Here is an 11,275-nt window from a genome sequence, read left to right as displayed (position 1 = left end):
CAGCCTTACACATTTCACTAAGCACGGTGGGGGTGTCTGTCGCGTACTTGTCTCATGCGGCACACCCACCTGCATGGATGTTTCCCCTCTCTTTTCTCCAGGTTGGCCCTTTCGCTTTTTCGCCCCTTTTTGTATATATCGCTGAACATGCATGACGCCTTTCTTTTGATGAAAGAATTGCTATGCACAGTTAGTTATCAATAAAGTGCATGCGAGTGACTTCCGAAGCGTTGCTGATGGTTTCGTATTGGGAGCGTTGGTTTTACTTAGTAGGACAAATCCCAACAAACGCTCCTCATTATCTCAGAGATCTGGTAATGTAGCTAGGTTTTGCTAAGTTGCTAAGTTTCGAATGTATTTGGAGTTTGTACCCTGCACTAGAAAATGCCTTGGTAGGACCAGGTGGTACTACAGTGTATTTGCATTTGCTGGACATACATAAAAAAATATTTTATTTGATTTATTTATGCATTTTATTTGATAGTTCTTTTTTTTTTTAATTTCAACAATAGTGACAGTATACTTTGCATTTTTTTTTTGTTGCAGAAAATCTGAGATTTGTACAAAAATAAAATAGAAGCAACAAAAGTAAATACCAGCAACATTAATAACAAAAGGACATATATAAGGACAAATGAATGTACAAAAATAGAGATGCAAAGTGATGAATAATAAAATAGAAATTGACCAAGAATAACAATATACAGTGCATCCGGAAAGTATTCACAGCGCTTCACTTTTTCCACATTTTGTTATGTTGCAGCCTTATACCAAAATGGATTAAATTCATTTTTTTCCTCAAAATTCTACACACAACACCCCATAATGACAACGTGAAAAAAGTTTTGAGATTTTTGCAAATTTATTAAAAATAAAAAACCTGAGAAATCACATGTACATAAGTATTCACAGCCTTTGCTCAATACTTTGTTGATGCACCTTTGGCAGCAATTACAGCCTCAAGTCTTTTTGAATATGATGCCACAAGCTTGGCACACCTATCTTTGGGCAGTTTCACCCATTCCTCTTTGCAGCACCTCTCAAGCTCCATCAGGTTGGATGGGAAGCGTCGGTGCACAGCCATTTTCAGATCTCTCCAGAGATGTTCAGTCGGATTCAAGTCTGGGCTCTGGCTGGGCCACTCAAGGACATTCACAGAGTTGTCCTGAAGCCACTCCTTTGATATCTTGGCTGTGTGCTTAGGGTCGTTGTCCTGCTGAAAGATAAACCGTCGCCCCAGTCTGAGGTCAAGAGCACTCTGGAGCAGGTTTTCATCCAGGATGTCTCTGTACTTTGCTGCATTCATCTTTCCCTCTATCCTGACTAGTCTCCCAGTTCCTGCCGCTGAAAAACATCCCCACAGCATGATGCTGCCACCACCATGCTTCACTGTAGGGATGGTATTGGCCTGGTGATGAGCGGTGCCTGGTTTCCTCCAAACGTGACGCCTGGCATTCACACCAAAGAGTTCAATCTTTGTCTCATCAGACCAGAGAATTTTGTTTCTCATGGTCTGAGAGTCCTTCAGGTGCCTTTTGGCAAACTCCAGGCGGGCTGCTATGTGCCTTTTACTAAGGAGTGGCTTCCGTCTGGCCACTCTACCATACAGGCCTGATTGGTGGATTGCTGCAGAGATGGTTGTCCTTCTGGAAGGTTCTCCTCTCTCCACAGAGGAACTCTGGAGCTCTGACAGAGTGACCATCGGGTTCTTGGTCACCTCCCTGACTAAGGCCCTTCTCCCCCGATTACTCAGTTTAGATGGCCGGCCAGCTCTAGGAAGAGTCCTGGTGGTTCCGAACTTCTTCCACTTACGGATGATGGAGGCCACTGTGCTCATTGGGACCTTCAAAGCAGCAGAAATTTTTCTGTAACCTTCCCCAGATTTGTGCCTCGAGACAATCCTGTCTCGGAGGTCTACAGACAATTCCTTTGACTTCATGCTTGGCTTGTGCTCTGACATGCACTGTCAACTGTGGGACCTTATATAGACAGGTGTGTGCCTTTCCAAATCATGTCCAATCAACTGAATTTACCACAGGTGGACTCCAATTAAGCTGCAGAAACATCTCAAGGATGATCAGTGGAAACAGGATGCACCTGAGCTCAATTTTGAGCTTCATGGCAAAGGCTGTGAATACTTATGTACATGTGATTTCTTAGTTTTTTATTTTTAATAAATTTGCAAAAATTTCGAAAAAACTTTTTTCACATTGTCATTATGGGGTGTTGTGTGTAGAATTTTGAGGAAAAAAATTAATTTAATCCATTTTGGAATAAGGGTGTAACATAACAAAATGTGGAAAAAGTGAAGCGCCGTGAATACTTTCCGGATGCACTGTATATAAAGCTTTGTATGCTATATATATATATATATATATATACATAGCATACAAAGCTTTATTGTTAAAGCATTACCAGTAGTGCAGCTAAAAAAATGTAAAGTTTGTGCTCAGGGGTGGAAAATAAGTACATTTACTCAAGTACTGGACTTTGAGGTACTATACTTGAGTATTTCAGTTTTATGCTACTTTATACGACTACTACTTCACTACACATCAGGGGCAAATATTGTACTTTTTACTGCACTACATTTATTTGACAATATATAGCTCCTGGTTACTTTTCCGATTAAGATTTTACATAAAAACACACACACACACACACACACACACACAGAAAACACACACATAATAAATGGAATGCTTTGTATTTTTGTGAAAGATTCAAAGATCAAACCAGTGGTTCCAGAACTTTTTGGCTCGCGACGTCACGTCTCAGACATCTTTGGGTTGTTGGGAGTTCCACCAAAGAGAGTCAACACAGTCAGTATTAACAATCAAAGTTATAATAATCAAATTACATAATTTGTCTGCCGATCTAATACTTTCGTTGATGTAACTGTTGCGCTTTTACTTTTAGTTGGACTTTGAATGCAGGAACTACTGAACTGTAAAAAAAAAAAAAAAAAAAGATTATTATCATTATCTCAGTGTCAAAGAGAAGGACGGCGCGTCCATTAAGAAATAAAAACTAAAGCTGGCACTAGACACACAGTTCAGATCATCGATTTTTTTTCTTTTTTCCTGGTAACCAGCAGACCTGAGACAGTTTGATTGACAGCGGTGCAAGCCTCTCTGGGGGGGGGGGGGGGGGGGGTTCTTCTGCAGGTAGTTCAAGTGAAGTTCAACATGGCAGAATTCCTTCCCGCAGGGTGACGCTCCAGGAAACCAGATTACTGCTGATAGAAAAAGTAAGAGTGTCACGTCACACACGCCTCGTGTGTTTGACTTTATTGGTCAGGTTGCGCAGAAGCAATTGCGATATTAATTGCAATATAATTATAAAATAATTCATAAATGAATAAAAAAAAAGTGATTCAATGGGGCCAGTGGTGGGTTTGTGTGTAGCAGTTACCGCGCTGAAACCAAAGTCACTATGACAGCTTTTGTTTCAGTGGGATCGTGAGAAGCCGTTGGTAAACATTGGACAATGTTGCCCCCTGCTGGCATTTTACGGCAAAGCATATAGTCAGGGATGGCTCAGGGCCTGCCTGGACCAGCCCCCTAGTTATGCTGCTGTTGCCCTAGACTGTTGGGGGGGGGGGGGGGGGTTCACCCATGATGCACTGGGCTTTCCTCCTCTCCCTCTCCATCTTTACACACATTCATGTCCCACCAGTGCATGTGGCTAACTTTATATATTTATCTCGCCGGTTCCTGTGGATCGCGGTCCTGGTACGCCTGGCTGCCGCCGCCACGGGGCCCGCCTGACTCTCATTGCTACAATTATCATTATTATTCATCGTAGTTATGTTATCATTTAAGCTGTTGTAGCTGTTATTAGTCATGTTTCAGTTCTTATTACAGCTGTAAGGAAAAAAAAAACCTTGACCAGGGCCAGGCGGGTGCAGGTCTCCCGCCACACTGTACTGTAATAAACACACCACTAGAGTCTTCGGAGTCTGGTATATTGCAGATTTATTGAAGAACAAAACAGAGTACGATCAATCGAGCTGTTCAACTAAAAGCTCTCTGTGCGTGCATTCATTTTTTTTTTTTTATGGCAAAATATGCTCCTCCTGATGGATTGTGATGCTTCTGGTTAGTCGACAGTTCAATCACTCAAACGCGGGGACTTCGTCACTGCGCTTTTCAAATGCATCGATTGTACAAATAACACAGTTTCCTCCAACAGTAGACGCGCGAAGGCAACTCTATCTGAAGCCTATTGCTAGACACTATTATAAGCGGCCTCCTGTCGGATTCATCAAGCAGCAGCCTTGTCTAACATCCCTCGAGGCCTTCATCATGCACACTGTGTGCTTGCTGCGTTCCTCGAGCTTTCCCCTGAAACCCTCTCACCGTTATAGTCCAGCTCATTTCTAGAAACTAAAAGGTTTAAGCGCCGTTCCATCACTTTTAAAGATCAGTTGCGTCTTAAGGCGCGGCAAATTAACTTGGCTTGGTTGGTGCGCAGCAAGAGGGCTCTGGGTTCAAGCCCTGGGGTCCTCTCTGTGTGAGGCTTTCATGCCCCCCCCCCCGCCTGCCAAAGACAATGCAGGTTAGGTTGACTCTAGGTGTGAGTGTGGGGTTGAGGGGAGGAGAGTAAGGCGGGGAAGGACAGGTGGTGAAATGCTACGTCATCAAGTACAAAACCCTCTCCGGATCCTGCCTCACCTGCCCCCCCCGCCCCCCCCCACCTCATCAAGGAATACAAATAGGCGCTCAGGGTCCCCGGTGAGGAGCTTACGCATTTAAATGTCTTTTTAGTTGCCATTGTGGCGGCAATGACGTCGCCGTACAGCTTTGCGAAATTCGAAAAAAGGTCAAAAACAGCAGAAAGGTGATCCACGGTTAACTGCGCGAAGAGCTTTGAAAAAAAAGAAGTGAACTCGTATGGAGAAATGTGAGTTAGTGATCGTTAAAAAAAAACTAAAAAAAACTGCAACTGCATACAATTACGAGTCTTGCAGCTCAGATCCAAAGCAAACCATCCCACGCCAGGAGCGCACATATTCTTTAATACTCCACGGTTATTAAATACGTTATATAAATAAGTGCCGCAGCTGTCTGGGGATCTTTACATTTCATCATAAAGCAGTTTTATGGGGGGGGGGGGGGCTGGATTTGCCATGCTTCCTGTTAGACTTCAACATTCTTATATTTGCTCCTGTGTATACACTGTTCATGCTGCAGTGTGTGTGGGGGGGGGGGGGGGGGGCAGCACCTTCGCATTGCTACTGGGCAACCTTTTACTTGTTGTATGTCTGTGTATGACAAATTCTTTTTTTTATTTCTGAGGTATATATATATATATGTGTGTCATTTTATGGGTTTTGGGGGGGCAGCATGTCAGGAGTAGGTTTACGTTCATGTTGGCGGCTCTCATACCAAAATGGCGTGTGGAAGATTTTCGCTCCGGAATAAACTCAAATAAGTACACACGAGCGTAAATCACGGTGCCGTCGGCTTCACCGGGTGCAGGTTTTGTTGACTCGTCTGGATCACTTTGCGGAGTAAGAACCACAACCAGGTCCTTTGGCTCCCAAGTCCCCATGCAGATTTGAGGAAGGCGTTACTCGGCGTAAGTTAGCCAGCTGAGAGGAGTACACGACGCGCAGAGGAGTCAGGAGGAATGGGGAGGCCTGCAGCCCCCTAGCGCAGTGGTTCCCAACCTTTTTCCTAAGGGACCCTATTTTACCACCATATATAAACTGACCCCCAATCCACATACAATTACAAAAAAAAAAAAGGGGGAAAAGTAGCCTACTTCTGTTGAAATATCTTTATATATACACACATACATATCTATTAACTGTACAATTAACATAATAGTGAACTTAATACCTGCCGGGAAGTTTGTGTAAAACTACCAATATGTGTAAATTCTGACTGGAATACTTCCTGTAGGATGTTGCAACGTATCAGACGATGTTCCCTTACATTTTTAGTAACACGACTCTACGTCCGTACACGTTTTAACAGTCCCAGCAAATGTCTTCACTTCCAAAATGACCCTTAGCTGTCTTCTTCACAGATGCATGTATATTATACATATACATATATATTCTTATACCCTTAAAATCAGCCCCCCCCCCCAGGTTGGGAACCACTGCCCTAGTGGGTTGATCCAGCACTTGTGAAAACCATTTCCTCGGGAGATCATGCTTTTCAGCTTAATTCCTGCAGCAACTGTTGCAGGGATGCGTTCGCTGTCTCCGCTGCACAGCTCTCAAGGAGGAGTTATATTAGAATGAAATTATTAGGATGCGGCGGAATAAAAGCCTCTCAAAGGCCACGAGTTTTGCTCAAGTTGTGGTGGTGAAAGAGAAATTTGAACCCTGAAATGACACCACCATCTTTCAGGAAGAGTTTTCAAGTCATCGCATGATCCACAAGGTTACACGCTACCCCCGACATACATTAAAATCCACGGCAACCACAGTTCATTTAGTCACCAGGGATGGTCTGATATTATACAGTGGCTTAAACAGCAGTAGTATTAGTAAGTAACACTTTAGAATGAGGTTAAACAAATGAACGGGCTATTAATGCCTGAATTCGTGTGTAAAGTTGTATGGCTGTTTGCTTCCTAGTCTTCCCACTGTCAGCTCAGTCAGTGGGGCCCGGATGAGATTCACTAGTTCCCTGACCTGTTATGTGTTTATTTGTGCAAGCCCTATAATGAAGTGTTACACACACACACACACACTCTCTCTCTCACTCACACACACACACACACACACACACACATGCTAGAATAGAAGAGTTCTCAGTGGAGCATGCACCCTGTCCATGCTGATGCTACAAAGCCCTCGGCCGGTCCCGCTGGGCCACAGGCAGGCCCGGCGGCTTGAGGGAGGAAGGGATGGGCAGCTCGTGCAGGCTGTCCGGGAAGGTCGTGGGGCTCAGCTGCTTCAGCACGGTCTGCATGGCGGTGAGGGCCAGCGGCGCCGGGCTTCTCCCTGCCAGGTACTTGTAGGTCTCCTCGCCCAGCACCTTGCTCCAGCGCTCGGGCTCCCTGCACAGGGCTCCCCTCATTTTGAAGCGCACCTTTGGCATGAACATGAGCAGGTTGTCCAGACACTGCCTCCTCTCTCCGCCGTTCACCCCCTTGGAGTCCCTGAGCTTCTCCAGAACGACGTCCAGCGGGGTCAAGTCGTTGCGGTCCAGGGCGTGCGGGGACACGCCGTTCCCCAGCAGCATGATGACCGCCTCGGGCCGCAGGAGCTCGCAGGCCAGGTGTAAAGGGGTTCTGCCGTCCTCCATGTGAAAACACCCGGCTCGTTCCGTGTAAGGGGGCGTGCTGGGTGCCCGGTGAGTCTCCTGTAAGATGAGGCCGAGAATGTAGCGCCTGTCGTAGCGGACAGCCATGGCCAGGTGCGGGGCGGAGGACGGGCAGCAGCAGAAGCGCTCCCCGGGCTTTGCTAGCGCCTCGTCGGTGTACCGGCTGAGCAGGTACTGGGCGTACGCCTGGTGGTCGTGAACTATGGCGTAGAGCAGCGCCTCCGACGGGGTGTAAATCCTCTGGCTGGCGTCCTCCTCCTGGTGGAAAGTCTCCATCGTCCGTATGTCCTCCAGCATCCAGACCGGCTTCAGGTCCCGCACGGCCCGGTAGAAGAGCAGCGAGAAGGACTTCCGATGCTTCTCGAAGCTCCGAGCCGCCGAGCCGACGGCTAAAGAGGCCATGGCGACAACGACCCGAGCCACTCGTGTCCCTCAAGAGTTATAACCGTTCCAGCGTCCGTCATGAGCCGTTAGGCTACTTCAAAAGCCGCGGAGCTACATGGACAGAGCGCAGATACATGACGTTTACCCCCCCCCCCAAAACACCCGAGTGGAGTCCTTGTGTGACAGTGACAGGCGCACATTCCTCTACGATCCCCCCTGACAGCTGCGGGAGTCCTCGCTGCAGTACGTAGCCCGTGCGCATGCGCACAATCCAATAACGTCAAAAGCGTCAAGGAAACTTTATTGACAACAGTGTTTGTTTCATTTCTGGGACACCGATACTTAAATATTAGTGGAGCCCCCTTTTTTTTCAACCGGATGTACAGTGTTACTGTGGAACTAAAAAAATAAAATAAAATAAATAAATAAATATATATATATATATATATATATATATATATATATATATATATATATATATAATTTAAAAATAATAATAATAATAATATATATATATATATATATATATATTAATTATTAAAAATTACTAAGACAACGAGGAGGAAGAACGTGAGAGTGACGTGTAACTGAATTATTTTGGCCAAACAATATATTCACGGGTAATTATTAATATTAGATATGAGTTTTATAAACTGAGATGCTTAATTTTAAGGAATATTCACTCATATTCCAGATTTGACTTCGGTCCTTTATTTATTTATTTTTTATTATTATTATTATTATATGATGTTTGGATACATCTGTCTACATTCATGCAAAAGTGTCATTTTACGCTGATTTTTTTTATTTTATTTACTGCCATAAACTGCTGTATATATATATATATATATATATATATATATATATAAACAAACATAAAATACAAAGATGTAAAGAATTCAAACCTCAAACCATTAAACGTGGTCGCTGATTCAAGATGCAATAAAAAAGTATACCGAATATGAGCTGCACAAACAAAGAGCCGATCACTCCAAGAAGAAAAATTCACAACTAATTACTAATGTATAACTTCAGGTTTTGCTACTATTTCTGTCAGTCAAAATGAACCAGAATCACTCACTTGTATCTTTTACAATTTTAATTTGTTTTGCAAAAAACAAAATGTTGCCCGGATTTTGTATGTCATTTCCAAACAGCATAAGTACTAATTAAAGCGATTATCTTTATTGGCTTTATTGGTTTATTCACAAAATGTTGATTGTCTTCATGGTGTAATTGCTTTTGTAACAATATTGTTATGTTGTTTCGATAACGTGAAATGGATTTTTTTTTAAATAAAACAGCCTCTGTTACCAAAGTTGCACAGCACAGGAGATCATGAACTAATGAATGAATAAAAACAGCAACAACAACAAAAAAGTGTCAGTGTGTCTAGAGAAATGAAAATGTGCAGGTCACGTTGAAACACCACGTTAATAACTCCATCATATAACTCTATAAACGAGGACGTAAACGTTGCAGTGACTGTGCCATTATTGTGCATTATAGTGCCCTCTTGTGGCAGAATAATGGCCGAGCTTGTTCCTGATATTGTAAAGGTATCATCAGAACGATGTCATACTGTACAACATGTTCACTTGAAACCACGAAGCCCAAAAAAGTGATGACACACACACACACACACACACACACACACACACACACACACACATTGTGTGTGACACACAATTATGTCATGGCAATGTGGCTGTGAATGGCAAAATATTGAATGAGTGCAGCCACAGTGAGAACATGTGAGCTAAACATGTGAGCTGTTCAACGGGATGCACTTCTTAAAGTATCCGCACCCTGGCACAGAGTGTGGGCCCCTGGGCACAGACAGATAAAAGTCCTCACCCAATCCCACCCCCGTCCCCTCCCTCTCTGTCTGTGACATCTTGCAGATTACCAGAACCGCAGAAAGCACTACACCCGAACTTCTGTGTTTTGCTCATGCGGGGACTGAACGATGGTCGTCTCAGACCTTTCCGAAAGCTTCCTGCATAAGCAGATCCACTTGGAGCTGGCACTCGACAAATACAACCCCAAGTTACAATAGGGCTCTTTACAGCAGATGAAAAAGGAAGCCAATAATGGAAGCTTGTGGCGCAGGTTCTAACTTGTTAAAGCAGCCGCTATATGCATATGTAGTGTATACTTGACTGAGCTCTTTGAAAGGACCCTGGGCCTGTGACTGATGGACCCATTAGTAATCCATCCATCCACTAAATGATGCAATACACTTATTTATTTATTGTCTTTAAAAGGATTTCAACAGAGAAAAAAAACTCATGTCATCGGAATCATCATCGTCAAAGATGCTGCCGTTGCATAAAATCCTGCACATCAGGTCGTTTTTTTTTTGTTGTCATTTTAAATCAAAGGCTCAGACAAACGGAGAAGGAAGAAAATGATTCAGTTTTGTTTGTTAGGTTGTTTCCTCCTTCCCAGAGCGGCGGAAAGTAACCTAGTACTTTTACTAATGTACAATTTTGGAGGTGCTTGTGCTTTGCTTTTTATATTTCATACTACTTTATACTTCCAACTGCACTGCATTTAAGAGGATATATATATATATATATATAACACCAATATGTGCCATTCTAAGTGCTGTTACGTCGGACCACCTATGTGCATGTTTGCTGATGATACCTATTTACTTGAATGGCATTTCGAAGGCGGGACGTTGAACTTGTGACGTGGCATTCTTTGTATTCCGGTATTTGCTGCTTTTACCTCACATATTCGACGTCTACGTTTCTGCACAGAGAAAAAAAAATATTGGTCATGAAATTCCAAATCCAACAAACCATGCACACTTGAACATGAACAACACCCGAACATATCCATTAAAAAAAAAAAAAAAAAAAAAAAAATAGCATTTGCCCCTTAAAGATAAAGATAACAATATTCTCTTCAGTTTCCCTGTTACAGTGCTGCCTCTCGTTATTATGTGTGCCAGTACTGCTACAGGATGCTCTCTCCACAGTACAGCACGTGTAAAGCATTGGTGTTGCGTAGTAATCGCCTCTGGCCACACTGGGGCAGTAGTGATCTACTGAATGGAGGACTCCCCAGGGACATGAGAACACTTTTTCAATACCAGGTGTAGACGCGACCCCCCCCCCTGCAAATCAGATGTCGTCCAGATTGCATGTTAAGACTGTTCTAACTCTCGGATGGTCTTCTCCACCACCATCTCTTGGCCTTGCCCCTGTTGGAGTCGCCATCCACTGGGGGGAAAAGGTCAAAGATCATTGACTGGGAGGGAGGGGGGCTCAAAGAGGACCTCCGCATCTGACGCCAGAGGCCACCCATCCGCGCCCATACACGCAACCGCCCGGTATCACACGACCGGAGTTCCACGCCTAGCTCACGTGATAACCACTGAGCCATGTCTATGACAACCGAGGAAGGCCGTGAGATGTGGGAGAAAGCTTAGAAGACAGCAGGCTTATTTTTTGTAGTCAAAAGACACTCGTGTATTTTCCAGAAATCAAGGTCCCCCTTACTAGCAATTTCAAAAGCTTTCAAGCACGTCTTCCTCAGCCATTGGAGTTGGCTCTGTGGTCTCTCGCTCTACATGCAGTAGATAGACTTAAAAA

At 44.0% G+C, this 11,275-nt stretch overlaps 1 protein-coding gene across 1 annotated transcript; it reads right to left on the bottom strand.

Moving 5' to 3' along the window:
- Positions 1-6,803: 6,803 nt before the first annotated feature.
- On the bottom strand, positions 6,804-7,688 carry LOC139302712 (ankyrin repeat domain-containing protein 9). Its single transcript, XM_070926426.1, has one exon. The coding sequence runs from the start codon at positions 7,686-7,688 to the stop codon at positions 6,804-6,806; it is 885 nt and encodes a 294-aa protein (XP_070782527.1).
- Positions 7,689-11,275: the final 3,587 nt, after the last annotated feature.

This window comes from Enoplosus armatus, chromosome 19 (genome assembly GCF_043641665.1).
Source record: "Enoplosus armatus isolate fEnoArm2 chromosome 19, fEnoArm2.hap1, whole genome shotgun sequence".
Classification (NCBI taxonomy): Eukaryota; Metazoa; Chordata; class Actinopteri; order Centrarchiformes; family Enoplosidae; genus Enoplosus; species Enoplosus armatus.
The sequence above is the reverse complement of the archived record's forward strand: the minus strand, read 5'-3'. Positions and strand labels throughout refer to the sequence as shown.

Coding starts and splice junctions, on each gene's coding strand:
- LOC139302712 (XM_070926426.1), bottom strand. CDS start 7,688: ATGGCCTCTTTAGCCGTCGGCTCGGCGGCTCGGAGCTTCGAGAAGCAT.